At 47.1% G+C, this 23351-nt stretch overlaps 1 protein-coding gene across 2 annotated transcripts in view; it reads right to left on the bottom strand.

Moving 5' to 3' along the window:
* The window catches only part of LIMK2 (LIM domain kinase 2), a 64934-nt gene that overhangs the window by 29046 nt on the left and 12537 nt on the right, over positions 1-23351 (bottom strand). The window contains exon 2 of one of the 2 annotated variants that reach the window (XM_004615567.2): positions 17190-17289. In XM_004615567.2, coding sequence (XP_004615624.2) covers positions 17190-17289 — 100 coding nt within the window. Of the gene's footprint in view, positions 1-748; positions 1181-17189; positions 17290-23351 lie in introns of those variants that run through there. The other variant, XM_004615568.2, reaches the window with a different exon arrangement.

Genomic DNA, 23351 nt, shown 5'->3' with positions numbered 1-23351 from the left:
CTGGGGAGTTTCTGTTGGAGGTGGGGTGGGGCAGAGGGAAAGAAAGGCATGTCAGTGGCAGAGAGTTTCTGCACCTCCCTCTGAGAAGTCTCCCAGAGCCCCCTAGAGAGACTCAGGCCGGGGGACCCTCCATGCACGGGGCTGGCACAGCCTCTCAGGAATATCCCAAAGCCAACCACTCCGATTTTCGGAGGCATTTGTCCTAGCAACTGGGTCCACCTGGGAACTCGGTAGCCCTTAAAGGCCAGAGGCCAACGTGCCTGCCATTAGGAAAGAACAAACGTTTATAGAGGGCCTACTGTGTACCCGGCTGCCCACACCCAGGCCCTGCCAGCTTTCACGCTGTTTGGCAAAACCTGCCCATCCTGCTTGTTGGGACAAATTCCTGGGGAGGCAGTATGGCCTGCAGGTAAGACATGTGAGAGCTGGAGAAGAGCGCCGTGTCCATCTGCTCTCCGCACGGTAACACGGAGAGTGAGCCCGCCTGTGGAACCCGAGAGGCTCTTCCAGGTGTGCCTGGGCAGGAAGGACTCGCCTCCCCATCCCTAGGCCCAGCTGGGGAGCCTTCCCCTACCCTGTCTGTTGGGGAAAAGCCTCTGCTGTCTTCTACCTGGCAAAACCAAGGGTCAGAGGACGAGTGAAACCTGAGAAGCCGCTTGAGGGAGGCCTCTGGCCACCCCCCTCCCCATCCTCACCCCCCACCAGGGACCAGAAGAGCGGCTGGGGAGGGGGATTCAGCTCAACTCACCGAAAGGGGTCTCTGGAGGTGAAGTAAGCCGAGATGGACAAGTAACTCCCCATCTTCTTCCCACACCAGATCAACAAGCTCGGCTGCACACCCGTCTGGGAGTGCCTCAGGCTGCCTGCAGACAGCCACCATGACAGGCCCAGGGCTCCCGGCACCTCTGGCTCCGCCGGCTGCTGCCGCTCACCTCTCCCTCCGGAGCAGCCCGGCTGCGAGCAGGAGGACTCCCGGCCACTTGCCCCCTGGAGGACTCCCGCAGGGGCTCATGGCTGGAACGGCTCCTCCCCAGTTCTCGGAAGCTCGGGGCCGCCTCTCAGGTCTCCGCGAGCACCACCTCCCTGGGGAGGCTACACAGACACAGGCATTCCCAGGCAGGGGCCGGTGACTCGCTAAGAAAGACGCGCTGCTGTCAAGTTAGCCTTCTTCTCCGGTCCCACCCCGGGGAGGGAGGGAGGGAGGAAGAGGAGGGGCTCCTCGCGGAACCGAGGTGTGTGGTTGGAGCAGCTATTAGGAAACAGACCTTGCAGGCAAGGGGTGGAGCTGGAGGCAGGCGCCACAGACAATAAGCAGGACGGGCTGAGCGTCCATCCCCAGAGCCCAGGGACAGGCAGGGCAGGAGGATGGGTGTCCCACATCTGCCCCTAAGTGGCCCCAGCCGGGACTGATACCTCAAGGGCAGTGACTTTCTCAGAAGTAAAGAAAAGCTCGAGAGACCAGCGCCAAGCCAAGCCACAGCCCCGGGAGGAGGAATGTTGTGTGTCTGCTGCTCCCGGCTGGAGCTGAGATCCCTCTCCCTCTCCCTGGCCAGGGGTGGGCACAGAGCTGGCCAATATGGGCTGCGACTCCCCTACCTCTGGGCAGGAGGAAACAAGATCCAGAATGGTAACTGACACCTGACATTTCCCCACGCAGCAGGCACTGAACAGGCATGCTCTTATCTCTCGGAGATGAAAAGTATCTCCATTTTATAAATGAGGAAAAGCCAGAGAGAGAACCTAGATCTTTTATCTAAGACCAAAATTGTAGTCAGGGGCAGATTTGAAATTTAAAGACAGGTCCATGTGTTTGACCATTGTGAGATTGTAACTCAAACATGAAAGCTTGTAACTATCTCACGGTGATTCAATAAAATTTAAAAAATGAAAAAAAAATAAAATAAAGACAGGTCCATAAACTCAGGGACACAAACTTGCAGCTCCCAAATGTCATTCTGCCTCTTCAACGAAGAGAAATTTTTTTCCTCAAAGGTTTTTCTGCAAGTGGGAGAACACAGGTCACCAGTCTGTTCTATTTTATATTTTATTAGGGGGCCACACCCAAGCAATGCTCAGGGGCTACTCCCACTAGTGCTTACGGGTCCACGTAGTGCCACGATGGAATCGCAGCCTCCTGCAAGGCTTTCATTCCGTTCCGTTATCTCTCTCTACACCTGTCTCCCCTCTTCGACGTGTCTGTATGAATTCATTCACTCATTTGTTCATTCATTCATCTGTTCATTCATTCATTCATTCATTCATTCATTCATTCATTCATTCATTCCCAGAATGCCACCCACTGGCCTTAGGGGCAGTGGGACTTCATCCATTTGAGTCCACTGGTGGTAACAGGCCTTGTCAAACTGAACACGAGGCATGATGGAGGGCAAGGCCTCAGGGATGAGCACAGATAACTGGAATGAGCAAACCAGAGACCACCCTGGGGAAAGCCTCTCTTCCTGCAGGGCTATTATGTGGAAAATAAGACTGCTAGAGAAGACTGGGGTATGCCTTAACCAAAGAGCTTGGGATGTGACATCAGCTCTCTCCTAACTACACACACAATCCTCCTCTCTGTAGCTGATGTCTCTCCTTATAAGCTGTGTCAGGAAAATCAAAGATGGTGGTTGGGTTACCAGGAACCTGTGGTCCAAAGTAAATAAAATATAAATAAGTGGATGTGATGGTTCCAATAAAATTTTATGGGTATTGCAATTTGAATTTCATGTAATTTTCAAGTGCCAAAAGATATTCTTATTCAAACCATTTAAAAATGTCAAAATCAGGGCTGGAGAGATAGCACAGCGGGTAGGGCATTTGCCTTGCACGCGGCCAACCCGGGTTCAAATCCCAGCATCCCATATGGTCCCCTGAGCATGGCCAGGGGTGATTCCTGAGTGCAGAGCCAGGAGTAATCCCTGTGCATCGCCAGGTGTGACCCCAAAAGCAAAAAAAAAAAAAAAATAAAAATAAATAAAAATGTCAAAATCAGAGCTAGAGCTAGAGTAGGGACAGAATTTGCCTTGCATGTGGCCAACCTGGGTTTGATCCCCAGCATTCCATACGGTCCCCTGAGTACTGCCGGGAGTAATTTCCTGAGTATAGACCCAGGAATAACCCCTGAGCACAGTCTGGTGTCCACCTCCGCCAAAAATATAGTAAAAATTTAGGGCCTGGAGAGATAGTACAGTGGGTAGAGGACGTGCCTTGCATGCAGCTGACCTGGGTTCAATCCCTGACATCCCATAAGTCTCATCCACCCACTCTGGAGCACTACCAGGAGTAACTTCTGAGCATGTCAGGAGTAAGCCAGGTGTGGCTCCCTTCCACCACTCGAAGTCTTTAAAATATAAAGATAAGGCTAGAGAGATAATTCAGGGGTTAAGGTGCTTGCCTTACATGTGGCCAACAGCAGTTCAATCCCTGCACTGCGTAAGATTTCCTGACTTCTGCCAAGAGTGAGTCCTGAGGATATAACCAGGAGTACACTATAAGCACTGCTGGGCATAAACCCCTACCAAAAAAAAAAAAAGTAAAAAAAATCAAAGACCATATACAGGTTTGCTCACTTTTGCCCTGGAATCAACACTCAACTTCTGTTTACTGCCTCTGACAATGAACACCAACACTTGGCATTTCTGCTGAACTCAGTCACCTCTTTCTTCTACCACACACCATCCCCCAGCCCTGGAGGACTGAGCTCTGGGAAGGTGCTACCTTCACAAAGCACTGCTGAGTACTTATGAATTAAGGCTCCTGTATGAATGTTTGAGTGATTTTTTTCTTTTTTGACTTTTTGGGGCACACTCAGCGATGCACAGGGGTTACTTCTGGGTCATGCATTCAGGAATTAACTCCTGACAGTGCTCAGGGGACCATATGGGATGCTGGGAATCGAACCCGGGTTGGCCACGTGCAAGGCAAACACTCTACTCGCTGTGCTATCACTCCAGCCCCTGTATGAGTGCTTTTAATGACACTACCCAACAGAATTAAGATTTCTCCTTATACAAAGGGAGGAACCTTGGTACAGAGAGGTTAAATTATTCGACTGGGGTCACCTAGCTGTAGGAGAGAGCGGGGGGGGGGGGGGGGGGAGGGAAGTCGGGATTCAAACCCTGGCTGTCTGTAATGAGCTCTACCATTGCTATGCTGGAGCCCCGCCTGGGCCCAGAGCCAGACTGTCTGGGTTTGAATGCGACAATGTACTGCACGTAAGCCCTTGGCACAGAGTCTGGAACACATTAAGGATTGATAAATGTTAGCTGCTAATATCATTAAGTCTATTGTTACTACCGCTATGGGCTAGCTATGTGGCCTTCAGCAAGTCACTGCCTGTGTCTGGACCTTAGGTCTCTAAATTGCTTCCAGCTTCAACAGTTTTCTGCCCGGTGAGACCGTGGAAGGCTCCCAGTTTTGCTTAAGACTCAAGCTGAGCTTAAACCACTGGAGTTGGCCCTGAGGGGATTAGGGCAGAAGTGGGGGGGAAGGGGGGTTGGCACTGAGGACACTGAAAGGGCTTCCCAGTTGGGCCACTCAGCGCTCTCTTTCTCCCAGTCACAGAGCCAACTATTTTCTCACCAAAAAATCTTTTATGTTCCCCTGTAATTCAATCAGGCAAGAAGGGGGTCCCAAATTAAGTCGGGAACTAGCAAATTATCTTCTAATTGCACCTTCCGATTCCCATCTGATGAACAGAACGTGGATGGAAGAAAACACGAGCCACAAAGAGATGGGGGCCTGGGCGCCTGTGAGCATAACTCCTCTTGACGTTTCACACAGCTCTGCAGTTCCAGCAGTGGCGGGCGCAGTGAGTCGGTGTCTAGGAATGTGAGCAGGAGGCTGCAGGCGCTCTCTGTCCCCCCTTCCCCCCCCACTCCCTTTACAAAGGACTCTGTGGGTGGGTGTATTGAGAACTAGTGAGGGTACTTCTTAGAGCCACAAAAACTGCCTTTTCCTTGCAGAGGCAGAGATGCAGCCGTTTGCCCTGTCCTGAAACGAAAGGGAGCCCCTTCGAGTGGGTCCCATCTGGCCCCTATAAACTAAGACTTCAGGAGGAACCACTGAAAGGACTGATCACCAGATGTGATAACGGTTGGCTGCTAGGACCCAAATGTTTCGGCTCCTCAGGGCCAACTTCAAAGGGTCTAACCACCCAGAACTGGGAGGTGAAAGGTCACACTGGATGATATACTTCCCCTCCTGCTTGCACACTGATCCTGGGCAGAAAGCTGATCCTCTAGGTCCCCAAAGCAGCTGGCAAAAGATTTAGCAGATACGGCGGCCAGGGATCCTAGCACTGGCAGTTACAAGACAGGATAAAATGGCAGAAGAGGTGCTAATCTCTGGCACATTTTACAAGTTAGAAACCTGGTAGGGAGCCAAGCAAATGGATTCCTTGAAACCAGCAGAGACAACAGAGAGATTGGAGAACATAACCTTTAAAGCCGACAGCCCTACGCAAGCACAATGCATCTCTTGAACAGCTCCTCAAAGGTTCTGCTCAGATAGATGGAGGCCCAAGGAACTGTGTTCACCTGGAGCCCCCTATTGGCCAGGAGGACTCCTCCTAGGGAAGGGAGCTCACTCCTAGGGAAACTAGAGCTGCTTTTTTTTTTTTTTTTTGGCTTTTTGGGTCACACCTGGTGATGCACAGGGGTTACTCCTGGCTCTGCACTCAGGAATAACTCCTGGCGGTGCTAGGGGGACCATGTGGGTTGCTGGGGATTGAACCCGGGCCAGCCGCATGCAAGGCAAACGCCCTACCCACTGTGCTATCGCTCCAGCCCCGAAACTGGAGCTTCTTTATGAACCTTCCAAGGTGAGCACTGAACTCCCATCTACTAAGCAATTTTCTGACCTCTCTGTTCCTCTTCTTTTTTTTTTTTTCTTTTTTTTTTTGCTTCTTGGATCACACCTGGTGATGCACAGGGGTTACTCCTGGCTCTGCACTCAGGAATTACTCCTGGCGATGCTCAGGGGACCATATCGGATGCTGGGAATAGAACCCGGGTTGGCCGTGTGCAAGGTAAATGCCCTACCCGCTGTGCTATTGCTCCAGCCCCATCTCTCTCTGTTCCTCTTCTCACCTGACTAATTTTCCACACTACAGCAGCGCTCATATTTCTAAAATGAGAATCCCACCTGGATTCCAATCCTGGCACCACATGGCTCCCCAAGCACCACCAGACGTGACCAGCAAAGCACAAAACTGGATTAGCTGGTGAGCATGGCCCCCCAACAAACAAACCAACCAATAAACTAAACCAAAACAGAGAATCCCAGAAGTACCACTGATAGAAATTTTCCCTAAGTATGGGGATGCTACACCTTGGGGTGCTCAGGGCCACTCCCAGATCTGTGCTGGGGTTGCTCCGGCAGTGTGCCAAGGAAGATACAGTTGCAAAGACTGAACCTGAGCTTCACACCTGCAGAGCATGTGCTCCAGTCCAGTGAGCTCTCTCTGGCCCGAATCCAAAATGATTTGTACTAAAAGATGGTGAATAATCCATAGCTCCACTTCTATAAAACAGCTAAACACAAGAACATTGTCACTGTCATCCCATTGCTCATTGATTTGCTCAAGTGGGCACCGTAACATCTCCGTTTGAGACTTGTTGTTACTGTTTTTTGGCCTATCAAATACTCCACAGGTAGCTTGCCAGGCCCTGCCATGGGGGCGAGATACTCTCTGAGGCTTGCCGGGCTCTCCGAGAAGGGCGGAGGAATTGAATCCAGGTTGGCCGTGTGCAAGGCAAATGCCCTACCCGCTGTGCTATCGCTCCAGCCCATTAAGAATACAATACAGAATACAGCTGCTAAAAGTAATGACATAGGTCCTAGATGCTGAAAAAAAATCCTGTCCCAATAAGGTGTTATGTAAAAAATGTAAACATCAGATTGCAAACATCAGATTGTATGCAGTATAATTTTATGGTTTTTTACAAGTTTATGTACGCAATCCTTAGAAACCACCTGGAAGATTCTACTATATGCTAATTAGTATTTCTTTCACAAAAGTGAGACAAGAAACAGCATTAATTTTTGACCTTTTTGTGTATGTGAAGTCAAAGAGTTTGATTTAGGAAAGACAAAAAAAGAAGAGACACAGAAGAGGAAAGCCAGGGCTGGAGAAAGAGCACAGTGGGTAGAGGGCTTACACGCACATGGCTGACCTGAGTTCTATCCCAAGGACTCCATGTGGCCCCCTGAGCACTGCTAGGAGTAACCCCTGAGAAAAGAGCCAGCTATAGCCAGGTGTGGCCCAACAACTCCAAGTTAATTTAAATAAGTAAATAAATGAGTGATGAGGAGAATTTTTAAAAGGGTGAGAAGGGGTTGGAGTGATAGTACAGTGGGTAGGATGTTTGCCTTGCACGTGGCCAACCCAGGTTCAATCCTCAGCATACCCTAATGTCCCTCAAACACTGCCAGGAGTGATTCCTGAATGCAAAGCCAGGAGTAAGCCCTGAGCACTGCTGGGCATGGCCCAAAAACAACAACAACAATAACAACAACAAAAAAAAACAGGGGGGATGGGGCCAGAGCGATAGCACAGCGGGTAGGGCATTTGCCTTGCACGTGGCCGACCTGGGTTCCATCCCTGGCATCCCATATGGTCCCTCAAGCACCGCCAGGAGTAATTCCTGAGTGCAAATCCAGGAGTAACCCATGAGCATCGCTGGGTGTGACCCAAAAAAAGCAAAAAAAAAAAAAAAGAGAGAGGGGGGAGAGAAAATCTCTGATAGGTTTACTGAAATAAGATAGATTTGAGAAGGATCCTCCATAGAGGACAAGACCTCTCAACTGATAAACCTACTTGGTTGATTGCCAAGCAGACAAGAGATATTCCGAAGGAATATGTGCAAATACAACAAGGCAAGACAGAGTATGATATGTAAGTTGCAACATGGTATATGTATGAGGATTGACGGGAGTGGAAGAGGGCCACACATACTAAGGGCCATTTCTGCTATGTAAAATATTGCCACTCAAAGGCAGTAAAGAATAGAGGAGCTGGAATAATAGCACAGCGGGTAGGGCATTTGTCTTGCACATGGCCAACTCGGGTTCGATTCCCAGCATCCCATATGGTTCCTCAAGCACTGCCAGGAGTAATTCCTGAGTGCATGTGATAGAAGTAACCCCTGTGCAACACCAGGTGTGACCCAAAAAGCAAAAAAAAAAAAAAAAAAAAAAATAGAGATAATTAAAGCAAGCAAAGGTTTCCAATAAGTAGAAAATGAAGCCTGAAATAAAGAAACTCCTGTTCTTTATTTGTCACTTTTTCCTCTCTGAATCGGCATTTATACTCCAAGTCTCCAGTAGTACTTTTTCAGGGGGGAGGGGGAACAGGACACACCCAGTTGTGTTCAGGGCTTACTCCTGGTTCTGTGCTTAAGAATTACTCCTGGTGGTGCTTGGGGTACTGTATGGGATGCTGGGGGTTGAATCTGGGTAAGGCAAACACCCTAACCACTGGACTATATCTCCAGCTCCTCCAGTTCACCAGACACTGCTGCTAGGTGATATTAATATTAGGAAACAGGTCAACATTCAGTGCCAAATGATGTGTTCACACGGACAATCTGCCCTCACGGGGCTCTACCCGGAACACTGCATGGCTGGTATAAGACAACTTCAAAAGCAGCTCCTGGGCAGAAATATAGATCAACGGTAGAGCATGACTAGCCCTGCATGTGTGAGGCCCTGGGTTTCATCCGTGGCAAAGGTTTTGGAAACAAACAAGATCTTTGTACACCTGAACAAATATCCAGAACAATGCCAAAGCCTGGATACCCTCCCTGATGAGGTAGAGAAGATCTGAAGTCTTGACCTGGCTAACAACAAAATTACTGTGTGACCGGAAGCCAGCCATTAAGCAACTACTGGGCTTTAATTTCTTTCTCTGTAAAAGAAAGGAGTTAGATGAGCAAAGATAAGCAAAGAATTCCGCACTAGGGCTGGAGAGACAGCTCGATAGGCTGAGCATATGCAGTGCATGTGGGGAACCTTGGGTTCCATCGCTGGTATCACACGGGTCCCTCAAGTACTGCAGGGAGCAACCCCTGAGCTGGAAAACAGCAGCTGAGCACCACCCGGTGCCTCCCCCACCGGAAAGAAAAAAAAAAAAAACAAAACTCCACACACCTGTAGTTCAGTGCTGAAGGGAAAAATGAGACAATGAGGAAAGGGCTGAAATGAAGTTGGCTGGTTAACCACCTAGAGATCTCCAGAAGGTTGGCATCACTTTGGTGAGTGACCCTGATCCAGGTCTTCTTGTTGACCTTTTAGTCCAGAAACAGGACTTCACAGAACCCAGAGAGGTGCAGACACTCTTTATGGTTCTATCATGACCATTTATCAACCCTCACTATCCATTTGTTGCAGGCAGGCAGACAGGGAGGCCTTGCATTGAGTTTCTCAGGAAATCATAAAAGCAAGAGGAAATTGCCAAGCTCTGAAGTAGCCCACAGGCATAGATGCAAATACTAAGCTATTTCCATTCAGATCCATAAACTGAGGCAATACCTGGAGAAGGTGGGCCTCCTCAGAAAAGGAGAAATTACAGAAGCATCCTTGCACCTGGCCTACGCAGGTTCAATCCCCAGCACCCCATATGGTCCCAGACCGCCCCCCCATCCCCAGGAGTGGTCCCTGAGCACAGAGCCAGGAGTCAGCCCTGAGCACCACCAGTATGGCCCTCCTACCCACCTCCCCACCGCCCCCCAAAATGAAACGACCTTCAGGAATCCAAGGTTTTTCCTCTGACAACATCCAGATTAACTTTTATATAGAGAACTCCAAATTAGCCAAGACAATTTGGAATTTGGAGAAATTGTCTAAAAGCTTTTTCTAAAAGCCATTTCTGCATTTCCCCTGTGGAGAAGTTGGAGCTCACCCCTGAACATGTCTGTCTCTGTCTCTCTCTCCCTTCACATTTTTCTAAGTAAATTTCTTCCTATCTTTTTGTTTGTGGAGCAAGATAGTTTTTATGATGTAAAAAAGATGTAAGGGGAGGGGTCAGAGAGAGTACAGCAGGTAGGGCGTCTGCCTTGCTCACAGTCAATCCGGGTTCAATATCCGGCATCCCACATGGTCCCCCAAGCACTGCCAGGAGTGATTCCTGAGTGCAGTCAGGAGTAATCCCTGAGCATTACCGGGTGTGAACTAAAAACAACAGAAACAAAATATGTGAGGGGAAAAGTGTGTATTAAGTGAAATATATGCTCCAGGGAGCTGTGAAGAACAAGGATCTAAGTGAATTTCTTTAAATCAAGCTATTTAAATACTTAATATTTAATAAATTAAAAAATTATAAGTTAAAATTCTGTCACTGTCACCGTCACTGTCATCATATTGCTCATCTACTTGCTCGAGCGGGCACCAGTAACGTCTCCATTGTGAGACTTGTTAACTGTCTTTGGCATATCGAATATGCCACGGGTAGCTTGCCAGGCTCTGCCATGAGGGCGGGATACTCTCAGTAGCTTGCCGGGCTCTCCGAGAGAGGCAGAAGAATCAAACCCAGGTCAGTGGCATGCAAGGCAAATGCCCTACCCGCTGTGCTAAATTATAAATTAAAATTATAAAAATTATAAATTAAAAAATAATCTTTAAATATTTACACACTCCACTATTTGATCTCCTCCTAAAAGTCTTTACTGTGAGCAAAGGTGATATTCTTGGAATGCCAGAGTTAGAATTGACTTTCCTTTGTCTTGCAAAGAACAGTTCCTTACTCCAGCCTGAGTCTACAGCATCCCAGGAACTCAAGTGGTAGGGACCACTTTCTGTGCCATGCAGAACAAGAAGACTTCAGGAACAACTGGAGACTGCCTCATGGGGCTGGTGCACTGCGAGCATCCATGCTGCATAGGTGCTTGTAGCAAACCAATCTTATTCCATGCCAGGCACTTCCCAGGGGGCCAAGTGGGTCAAGCAGAGAGGTGGAATCACTGTCTCCTTGCAACTACATTGAGCTCTGGGATTTCAATGAAGTATATCAAAGAATAAGATTCAGATAAATTAAGCTCAAATATAGTTGCTACATATAGGATACCTTTGTTGGGGGTAGAGGAAGGTTCAACTGTGTGACAGGTGTTTGTCTTTCCCTTCTGCCCTTCTGTCAGGTTCAAGAGGTCAGCCATACCTGCTCACTGACTGTTCCTATATAAATAAACTAGACATGGGAGGCGAGTGATAGTATAGCAGGTATGGCACTTCCTTTCATGAAGCTGACCTGGGTTCCATTCCCGACACCACATATGGTCCCCAGTACTCTTCTGGGACTGATCCATGAGTGCAGAACCAAGAGTAAGCACTTAGCATCTTCAGGTGTAGCCTCCAAACCGAGATAAATAAATAGGGGCCAAGAACAATAGTATAGCATGTAGGGCACTTGCTTTGCACATGACCAATCCCTGGCATCCCATATGGTGCCACAAGTCCACCAAAAGTAATTCCTGGACACAGAGCCAGGAGTAATCCCTGAGCATTGCCAGGCTGGCCCCCAAACCGGAAGTAAATACATAAACCAAATAAACAGGCAAAATAGAATCAAAGGCTTGGGTCAATAAACACAGCAGCAACATCAACAAGGCAACAGCAGATGGCAGGATAGTGCCATTGATTTTCATAAAGAAATTTAAGTTTTGTTTGCTTTTTTTTAAATGATGCTGGGGATCAAATCTAGGGACTCACAATGCACAACAAGCGCTCTACCCACTAAGCTATCCCCCCAGTCCTGTAATGGTACTTTTCCTGACACTGGAGGGTTCATAAAGCCTCTGAAGCAATACTCTCCACTGTTACTTGACACTTCTAGCTGTGAGGCAGGCAGGGTGTGTTTGTTGTTTGCTTTAGGTCATACCTAGAGTGGTGACAACCAGAGCAGGGTTCTTGGGAGTCACTCCTAGTGGTGCTGGTGCAGGGTAGGGGGAGGAATAGGTGGTGTTGGGGGTTGAACCTGAGGCATGCACACGTCAAGCATGACTTCCAGTCCTGTAAGCCATCCCCAGATCTAAGCAGAAGAGGAAGTTAATCCTCAGAGAGGCTAAATGACATGTCTATTTTAAGCATACTAACAGAGTCCTATAAGCAAGGAATCAGAATGCCTGGGTTCAAATCCTAGCTGTGCTATTCACTAGCTCTGTGACTCTGAGCTATTCTATTCCCCTATCTGTAAAATAAACAGTACATTTATTGGGTTGTTTTAAAGAGTAAGATAATGCTTGAGAAATGCTTAAGACAATGTCTTCAAAGTAAGCCTTCAATAAATGGTATTTATTTCTATAATTATGAGTTTACCATACTTGTTTAAATGGAGGGTTAGAAAAAAATTTAAAAATAATGGAGGGTTAGAGGGCAAGACAACTGGGCATGGCTTTCATCATCACAAAAAATAGTGTTGTCTGTCAGCCCATTACACCACAATCTCTGGTCACTACGGCTGGGATTTCTTCACCGCTCTTTCCTCTAGTCACAATTTAGAGGAAACAGTCTGTTGCCAGATGAAGTGACAATAGCTTTCAATCTACATTACCTCTTTCCCAGGCAGAGACATCAGAAATCGATTGTTGAGAGGAAATTCTTGTACTCTGTGTTCATGATCCCAAGCCAGGAGCACCTAGTAGTTCCCAGAGGTTTAAAAATGGTGGGATTTTGGGGTCAGAGTACAGTGGGGAGGGCATTCGCCTTGCATGTGGCTGATGACCCAAGTTCAATCCCCAGCATCCCATATGGTCCCCTGAGCACCACCAGGAGTGATTCCTGAGTGCAGAGCCAGGAGTAACCCATGTGCAGCACCATGTGTGACCCAAAAAAGTAAAAAAAAAAAAAAAGTTGTGCACAGTTCAGACTAGGCTACCTCTAGGAGGTCTTACCAGCTGAACACTACTATACAGTACCCAGTTCCAACCTGAAGTGAACCTCAGTTGTCCTGGGCATCTGAGAATCTGGTGTAATGCTATTTGAGGCAGGTTTATGGATATGGCTGCAGAAGCAGGCGGATAAGGTAGTATTCAGAAGGTGAAGGGAGGAATTTGGGCCAACCCCAAGAGTTTCTTCATTCAATATCCAGCCTCACCCTGTGACTAGGAAAACAAAGGTAGGGGGAAGGGAAAAGAAAAGTCATTTCCTTTAATGTAACTGCAGACCAAATGGAAGGGAGCAAGGCTGGATGGGAGCCAGGAAGGATGTATTACTTTGGGTAGCATGGAATAAGGGTTTCACCCCCAACAGGTCTGTGTTCAGACACTTAGAATCCATCAGAGAATCACAGATGAGCAGGAGTGGAAGAGACCATAGAAGATCAGTCAGAGGGGCTGGAGCGACAGCACAGCGGGTAGGGCGTTTGCCTTGCACGCGGTCGACCCGGGTTCGATTCCCAGCATCCCATATGGTCCCCTGAACATCGCCAGGAGTTATTCCTGAGTGCACAGCCAGGAGTAACCCCTGTGCATCGCCAGGTGTGACCCAAAAAAGCAAAAAAAAAAAGAAGATCAGTCAGAGGACCAGAAACAGAGTACAGCAGGTAGGGTAGTTTGCCTTGCAGCCAGCTGACCTGGGTTCAATCCACGATACCACATACGGTCCTCAACCCCTTCCTGGAGTGATCCCAGTGTAATGCAGTCAGTAAACCCTGACTATCTGGGGTGTGGCCTAAAAATCAATACTAACAAAGCAACAAAACAAGACCATTCAGGCTGTCACCTCATGTTCCTCATAACCAACATTACTACTGGGCGCCAGGGCGATTGACTTTTCCTCCAATGTGGACACAATCAAATTGGCTCCAAAGCAGTCAGTCTCCCCAGGGAAAACCATGAGGCTCCATCTGAAGACTCCATGATGCAGTTCTCATAGAAAGCCCAAGAATCAGATGTACTCCTCCAATAGAGTGTGATAGGAAAACCCCATCCTCAAAGTAAAGCTGCAAATAAGAGACCAAACCTAAATGCTCTACTTGCCCCCCAGGCTTGATCTTCAACAGTGCCAGCGAAGATTCAAGTTAACCTCCGGCTCTAGTTTCTCAGATGACCAATAAGTGTATAACAAGAGAAACAATATATGTGTGTAGGTGTATACAAAGTGACAGCTACTGATTGTTATTTAAGGATTTTCTCGGGCCAGGTGCTATAGGATGTATTTTATTGTAGGTTTCTACATTTAATCTTTCCCACCAACATTGTAGAAGGTAGCCAAGGCCAGTTAATAAACTGCAAAACCTACAGATATGTATCTGCCCCCTGCCCAATACATACAGTTTTCTCAAACAAGATAGCATCTAATCAGACTTAAAAATGATCTAAGGCCTCAGATCTAAGGCCAGCTTTTGTCATCCATGACCTGTATGTGCCAACTCTTTTTTTTTTTTTTTTTTTGCTTTTTGGGTCATGGGCTGGAACGACAGCACATCGGGTAGGGCGTTTGCCTTGCATGCAGCCGACCCGGGTTTGATTCCTCTGTCCCTCTCGGAGAGACCAGCAAACTACCAAGAGTATCCCGCCCGCACGGCAGAGCCTGGCAAGCTACCCGTGGCATATTCGATATGCCAAAACAGTAACAACAAGTCTCACAATGGAGACATTACTAGTGCCTGTTTGAGCAAATCGATGAACAAAGCGACGACAGCTCTACAGTACTTTTGAGTCACACCCAGTGATGCTCCAGGGTTATTTCTGGCTCTGCACTCAGGAATTACTCCTGGTGGTGCTCAGGGGACCATATGAGATGCCAGGGATCGAACCCGGGTCAGCCGCATGCAAGGCAAACGTCCTACCAGCTATACTGTCGCTCTGGCCCTGTGCCAACTCTTTATGCTTTTGATTTCAAGTCTCAATCTGTATTAGGAAGGGGCTAAATCTTATAGAAGGCGGACTCATGTAGTTCTGAAGTTCTTTCGTTCTAAGAGAATCTAGGAATTACAAAGAAAATTATCCCTACCCAGTTTATTTTGGGTAGAAAATAATCATAAAAAAAGAAAAATGGGTTGGAGTGCAATATAATGTGTAGGGTGTTTGCCTTGCACACAGTTGACCCAGGTTTGATCGCCAACATCCCATATGGCTCTGAGTCCCGCCAGGAATAATTCCTGAGTGCAGAGCCGCCAGGAGTAACCTTTGAGCATCACTGGGTGTGACCCAAAAAGTCAAGAAAAGAGAGAGAGAGAGAGAGAGAGAGAGAGAGAGAGAGAGAGAGAGAGAGAGAGAAACAGTAGGAATAAATATAACCACATTGGTTAGACACCACGGTAAGCCTGGACCTATGTAAATCATTATCTGCTGATCCCACTTGCTAGCTTCAACTATAAAATTTTAGTGTCAGTTGTCCTTTTCTGTGCAGTCCGACATTCCCAAGGCTTCAATTTTAAGGTCCCCTTCTTCTCATTACCGTCTGCTATCCTACTAAAGGCACCGAAAATCTACTTCCCTGTGGCAAAAGGAGGAGGAACCAAGACATCAGATCCACACAGAAGACTGGAGGACTAAGAGTTGGAGCTAATCAGATAAATGCTGGTTCCTCTCCAACTCCTTCCAAGGTCAGAGTTCTCCAGATCAACCCCTCACATAGTTCCCTTGAGGAGGCAAGTCCTTAAAGGTCAATTAAATTACTTGCTATCAGCACTGAGAATGATTTGCAAACTGTGTAGGAGCTGGAATCCACACAGTGTCCATCTGCAGTCTGCGTCAGCCTCAAGATGGGAACACAGCCCACTACTACAGATCGTAAGGGCCACATATGCCCACCCAATCTCTGATGAGGAATGACTGTGGGCCAAGGACACAATACAAAACAAACTCTACCTTTTTTTTTTTTTTTTTTGGTGAAGCAAGATAGCTTTTATTAAAATTCATTTAGAAAGATGTAATGGGAGAGGGGCTGGAGTGATAGCATAGCGGGTAGGGCGTTTGCCTTGCACACGGCCGACCCGGGTTCAAATCCCAGCATCCCATATGGTCCCCTGAGCACCGCCAGGAGTAATTCCTGAGTGCAGAGCCAGGAGTAACCCCTGTGCATCGCCAGGTGTGACCCAAAAACCAAAAAAAAAAACAAACAAAAAAAAAAAACAAGATGTAATGGGAGAGAAAGAAAGGATGGGGAAGGAAGAGGAGAAATGTGTTCAAGAGAGAATATAGGCAGCAAAGAAACACAGAGACAACTAAGCAAGATAGTGTTGAAGGGAGAACACAGGCTTGAAGAGCAAGCCAAACTCACTCTTTAATGTCCGCATTTTTCTTTTTTAGGGGGGTTAGGGGTGCAGCAGGTGTGGAACACTTGGCTCTGCTCAGGGTTTACTCCTGGATGTTTGGAGGTTTACATGGGGTACCGAGGATCAAACCTGGGCCAGTCATGTGCAAGGCAAGTGTCCTGTCCACTGTATTATTGCTCCAGCCCTATGTCCTTCTTTTTCTGATGAAGAAACAGCCTTAGATAGACAGCCTTAGAACAAAACTAAAGTCTGTGTTAGTTTCAGGAAATTAAACTGTCTCAAAATAATAATCTAAAACTTGTAATAAAAGTTAATGATAAAAAGCAGATATGACACATCCTGTGGAGAGGAGTTGGCTTTGCCAACTGCAATAAAAAGCACCCTGGAGTGGCGGAAGAGACAGTACAGGGTTTAGGTGCTTCCCATGCGATGCAACCAGCCCTGGTTTGATCTTTGGCACCATGTAGGGTCCCCGGAGCAACACCTGGTGTCACTCCTGAACACAGATCTAGGAATAGCCCCTGAGTAACGCCAGGGTATAACCCAAGAAAACAAAACACACACACACAAACACACACACACAAACCCCAGAACCCTTGAGGCACCTATATAATCAATAATGCAGTTGTAGGAAAAGTCATTCTTCCTGAGAATAAAAGTCATTCTTCCTGAGAATGACTTTTTCTTTGCCCATAAAGTGAGCGTGACTAGAAACCACTCCCCACCCCACCCCCCAACCCATGCACACCCCTAGAACTGCACCAGGTCCATTTGTGTCTCTTCCAACTTCCACCAGGCACTGGAGGGAGCCATAAATGACATTTGCTCAAGTGTTTTTCCTTGGCACATCCCTTCCTTCCCCACATCACCAACAGAAATTGAAGCTCATAAGTCAGAAGTTTGTGTTTGTATTTTCCAGAACATTAAATAGTAGCTGTCGTATGCACCAGCAAAGAAAGAGGAAACATCCACTTACCGGAAGCAAGACCTGTGCCAGGCTTCATTGACGGTCCTGTACAGCCTCTGGCTTGGAGTGACATGATCCCCACAGCCCTGACACCTCCAGGCATCTTCACCTGCACACAAGACCAATTACGTCAGGGGGCAGTGAAAGAGTATAAGCAGTACTTCGCTGTCTTGCATGGAGCTGGCATGGGTTTGACTCCATGGTTCTCTGAGCGTTAGCAAGAGTGATTCCTGAATGCAGAGCCAGAAGTTAAGCCCTTAGCACTGCCAGGGGTGGCCAAAAAACAATATATAAATAAATAGGGTTTTTTTCAGAGACCTAAAGCAGGAGGCAAAGAGACAAGATTATGGATTACTAATAGTGAAACTGCAGAGGTTCTCATGTTGAAATAGTTGCATCGGTACTTTGTTAGAGGCACAAGATCTCTGGCACATACTTACCCAGTCTCTGCTCATCTCCCCAAGGACAGGGGATTCAGTCTCAAAAAGGTCCCATTCCATTTTCTAAAAATGATTTTTTTTTGGGGGGGGTTACACCCAGAAGTGCTCAGAGCTTTCTCCTGGTTCCGTGCTCATGATGGAGCTTGGGGGAATCATACATGGTGTCAGGGATCAAACCCAAGTTGACCACATGCTAGGCAAGCACCTACTATCACCCCAGCCCTAAAAATGACTCTTATTTTCATTTTCTATTGTAACAAAATTTGTTTTACTAAAACTTGCAACCTTTGCTAACAAGCACTAAATGAACAAGATTTCTTTTCTTTTCTTTTTGCTTTTTGGGTCACACTTGGTGATGTACAGGGGTTACTCAGGAATTACTCCTAGCAGTGCTCAGGGGACCACATGGGATGCTGGAAATCGAACCCAGGTTGGCCACGTGCAAGGCAAATACCCTACCCGCTGTGCTATTGCTCCAGCCCCAACTTCTCTCCTTCTAAGGTCAGTTTTTCCTATGACTTTTGCAAGGCAGCACCCAGAAATTTAGCTATTGTTATTATTGTGTTTTCCTATTCCTTAAAAGTTTTGGTTGAGCAAATATTCCAACACTTAATCCAGAAGCTCATTCGCTCAACCAACATCACGGGTCCTCTCAACAGAAAGCTGTGTTGGAGATTGTAAAACATCATTCCCAACCCCACTCTCCTCAGCGAACAAATCCAGGGGCTAGAGAGAGAGTACAGCAGCATTACCTTCCACACGCCTGACCAGCACCTCATATGGTCCCCAAAGCCCCACCAGGAGTGATCCCTAAGCAAAGAGCACTGCCGTGCACTGCTGGGTGTGGCCCCAAAACAAAAAGAAAAAAAAACAAAGAGAAACAAATCCACTGGAAAGAACACTTCCGTTTTGTGATTTTTCATTTAGATGTTGTTTTAGCAAAATGTTATTTTATTTATTATTTTTTTATTTTTTGCTTTTTTTTGGGTCATACCCAGCAATGCACAGGGGTCACTCCTGGCTCATGCACTCAGGAATCACCCCTGGTGGTGCTCAGGGGACCATATGGGATGCTGGAATTTGAACCTGGGTCGGCCGCGTGCAAGGCAAATGCCCTACCCGCGGTGCTATCACTCCAGCCCCAGCAAAATGTTATTTTAATTCTGAGGAAAACAAGTTGTTAAGTGGAGCAGTTCGCCCATTTTAGTTGGGGTCCTGGGCAGGGGGCCGCCCGCTTGCAGAACTTGCATTTTCAGTCACAGTGCTCGCCGAGGTTAGCCCCTCAGTTGTGGTGCTCTAGGACACTCTGGTTGTAGTGCTCACCAGAGGTCACTGTGACACTCGCACAGATGCTGGCTGGGGCACACTTCCTGGGTGGGTAGGAGTAAGTCTTTTACGGTTGCTTACTGTGGGTGACACAGCTTTAGGGGTGGTACTAGAAATGGCTGCAGACACTGAGGATCGTAGACAACAGCTCCCAGGACTGTAGTCAGCACATGTGACAGTACAGGAAGCCTGAACTCACAACTCTGCACCAGCCCTTAGGCCTCAAGAACAAACAGTTAGGGGCTGGAGTGATAGCACAGCGGGTAGGGCATTTGCCTTGCACGTGGCCGACCCGGGTTCGAATCCCAGCATCCCATATGGTCCCCTGAGCACCGCCAGGGGTAATTCCTGAGTGCATGAGCCAGGAGTGACCCCTGTGCATTGCCAGGTGTGACTCAAAAAGCAAAAAAAAAAAAAAAAAGAATGAACATTTAATGACATCCTCCTGTATTCCAAGAGACCCAGTGTCTCATTTACCAAACACTGCTGAGATAGGTATCATTATACTCATTTAATGAATGAGAATACGGAAATCTTGGGGCAGTGGTGACAGGCCACGTTGTAAATCTAGCATTTCAACTGAGGCCTGGCTTAGTCTAAAGCCCAGACACTTTCAACCCCTATATTAATCCCTGCTCATTCCATTTTGGGGAAGAAAGAAAGTCTTCTAAGGGGAAGCTGATATTTGAACTGAGTCTTGAAAGATGGGGAAGATTTACCAAATGCTGCGAAAGGACAGGAAAGGGCTAAGTGGCTGAGGCCTTAGCATGAGCAATTGCACAGAGATGGTCTGTGTCCCTCCAAAAGGACAAAACTTAATACTCCTGGTAGAGCTCAGCTGCCAACTTTTTGAAATGAAAAGGGCAGCGGTGATCGAACTATGGTACCTGACTCAGCTCTAAAAAAGCAGGAGAAGGTTGTTACAAGAATCCCTTGTGCATTCCATGTATGCGGCTTTGTTCTCTCTTGGTAACCCCAGACTGCCACAGGCACAATGACAGTCACTGAGTCCTGTTTCACAGGCACAGGACCATGAATAGACAATGAACAACTCGAGGCACTTCAAGATTGTTTAGCAGAGGCTGGGGATAGCTGAGCCATGGGGCACTTGCCTTGCATGTCTGAAGCCCTAGCTTCGATCCCTGACACTGGGGGTAAAAAAGAAAAGAATGAAGACTACTTAGCAGCATTGCCCCAGAAGAGAATTAAATAAGATACAGAAGGCTTAAAAAAAAAAAAAAAAACACCCTCAACCTGGGACCTGACAGTACAGAGTAAGGTGCTTGCCTTGCATATCGTTGACCCTGGTTCAATTCCTGGCACTGCATATTGTCCCAAGCACAGAACCAGAAACAGCCCTGAGTGCTGCCAAGCGTGGCTTAACTTTCCCACACGACACACCAGACAAACAAAAAATCATAAATACCTCAACCCATTTACTCCTGGGACTAAACCACTCAGACACAGAGGGATCTCTTTTTGTTTTGGGGGTAGTAGTTAGAGAATGTGCCACCACCCTCACAAATTTCAAGGCAGAAAGTCAGAAAGACTTAATCAAAGTAGGATATGGTTATGATCGGTGCTAGTGAAACAGAATTAGTGAAAAGATTGTAAATAAGCACACGCACCTAAGTGAATTTTCCAAATTCAAGAAACAGAAGTTTGAAACACATTTGACTTTTTTTTTTCTTTCTGCACTTGGGTCACACCTGGCACTCTGTGAGGTACCAGTGGTTGAACATGCATTGGCTGCTTGCAAAGCAAGCACCCTACCAGCTGTACTAAGGCCCCTCATATTTGGAACTCTTTCAAAGGGTTTTTGGAATCAGTTTGTGACCTGCTGTGGCCATCCCCAGAAAGACTGACTTTGCCATTTCTTGTTTTTACTTTTTTTGGGTTTTGTTTTGTTTTTAAGGTCACATCCAATGGTGCTCAGGGTTTATTCCTTGCTCTGCGCTCAGGGAATCACTTCTGGCAGGCTCAGGAGACCATATGAAGTAACCTGGGATCAAACCCGGGCAGCCACATTCAAGGCAAATGCCCTACCCACTGTATTATCACTCCAGCCCCGCCATTTTTTTTAACTTTTTAACCCAAAAGGAATAGTCTAACCTTACCACCCACGGAACAATTCAGCACTTTGGTTCTGCATGACTTCTAACTTTGCAAAATTCAGAAGAGATCAAGACCTTCCACTACAAAGATATTTGAGATAACTTGTTACTGCCACACCCTCCAGACTTCTCCATTCTTCCCACTTTGAGAAACTCAAAGCCATCAATGCTTACTTACTGTTTGCTCTGTTAGGCACAAAATCAAAACCCCGGCTTCAAGTCTCTCATATCCGCCAGGTTTCACTTAGAAAGATATCCCCAGTTTCACTCTATCCTTCATTACAGCTCTAGTTTAGGTTGCTAGCTTCTCCCTTTAGTCAGTCTTAGATGGCTGACCTGTACTACTTCGCTGCCTGCAGAAAAAGACACTTGTACAGCAGGACAGGACAGCAGGCAGGTAGGGTGTTTGCCTCGAACCCAGCTGACCCAGGGCCAATACCCAGAACGCTATATGGTCCCCTGAACCCAACCTGGAGTGATCCCTCAGTGCAGAGCCAGGACTAAGCTCTGAGCGCTGCTGGGTATGACCCAAAAAACAAAACCGTAAAAAAGGCAAAACAGAGAAAAAGACTACATAGTCCTATTCTGATTCCATCCTTCCCACTTTTCTGAAGTTGTGCAATTTCAGGTGTCTCCATCACCAATGTCCTCTTCACTGACTCCTTCCAATTATCATCTAAACAAGCGATCCAGAGATTGCTCAAAGGGTAGGGGTGTGACAAGTTCTGCGGGCTGAAGCCCTGTGGTTCCAATCACTGGCACCGCTCAGAGTAGCTTCCCAGGCACGGACCACCATGCCATGTGCTCCCCATGCCAAAATAAATGAATTCAAGTTTTTTCCACTGGGGGTGGGTGGGGGAAGCCCAATACAGATGCTGTTTTCTCCCATAGCTACTACCTTTGTTTCTATGTATTTTTAAGTTGTCTACAGATGACAGCCCTCATTTCCTCACTTCCTATTTACAGCATAATCTACTGCAATGTGATTTCCACAACCATTTCCCTGAAACTGGCTCACCAGAGCCAACAATGACAGATGTTGCTAAACTCAATGGACATGCTTCATGCTCCATTCACTGCTTTTTCTTTCTTTCTTTCTTTCTTTTTTTTTTTTTTGGGGGGGGGCTCTCAAGTGGTGCTCTAAGAGGAGGCAAGGGAACCACTCCTGGAGCTACCTGGCCAACCAAACCAATGGGAACTGGCCCTGAAAGATGGTCCAAGGATGTTTTACGGCCCAGCCATGTGGTGCTCGGGACAGTAGTAGTTGGGGGCTTCCAGGGCTACATCCAGAGACGCGCTAGAGACTCTGGGATGCTGGAGATGAAAACCAGCTGTGTGCATGCCTAACATGCACCCTAAATGCTGCACTATCACCTGGCCCATTCTTTAGAAGTTCGTATCTAACACCGTGCTAGGGAAAGAGCAGCACACCAAAAACTAAACATTGAGAAAATATTAATAGCATAATTATTTTAATTATAACTGGGCAAGAATTTCAAGGAAATAATCCAGTTCAAACTAAGGAAATGAGATGGGATGGGAAAAACAACTTCTTAAGAAAGTAATTTTCAAGCTGAATGCTACAGGATGAATATAAATTGATCAGATAAAATTAGGGACGAATAACATAAAAGACTGGAAGATGGGGAAGGGAGGATGCATGCAAAGGTCCTAGGCAGGAACCAAAGCTCACATTAGTTAGCTACTGTCACCTCCAGAGGATTAGAGGAACCAAGGAAGTAATGGCCCTCCACAAGGTGGCTCCAAAGAACCCTGACTACATGCCATACCTTCACAGTCACATCATGATGTGTATTTTTATTCTTGTCATATATTTATGTTTCTTGCATCCGAATATTCATACCTCAAGTTATTCTGTTTTTAGGATATTTCATCTACCATTTTCCTCCAAATTTCTTTCCTTCCTTGGGCTGGAGAGATAGCAATAGGCCTTTGTGTGTAGGAGGCCCAGGTTCAACCCCTGGCGCTGCACGCTCCCCTGGGCACTGCAGAAGGTGACCCCTGAACACTGAGTTAGGAGCAACCCCCAGGCACTGTCAGGTGTGACCCAAAAAACTAGTATGTGCCCCCAACCCCCACCCAAAGTTCTATCCTTCCTTGATGGTCTTCCAAAGCAGAAAGCATTTGTTGTGGGCAGGACATTTGCCTTGCATGAGGCCGACCCAGATTTGATTCCTCTGTCCCTCTCGGAGAGCCCAGCAAACTACCGCCCACAATTTTGTTTTTTGTTTGGGGGGCGTCACATGATGCTCATGAGTCACTCCGGGCTC

The sequence above is a fragment of the Sorex araneus genome, chromosome 9 (assembly GCF_027595985.1).
Source record: "Sorex araneus isolate mSorAra2 chromosome 9, mSorAra2.pri, whole genome shotgun sequence".
In the NCBI taxonomy this organism is placed as follows: Eukaryota; Metazoa; Chordata; class Mammalia; order Eulipotyphla; family Soricidae; genus Sorex; species Sorex araneus.
Note: the sequence above shows the minus strand (reverse complement) of the source record. Positions and strands in the feature narration are given on the sequence as shown.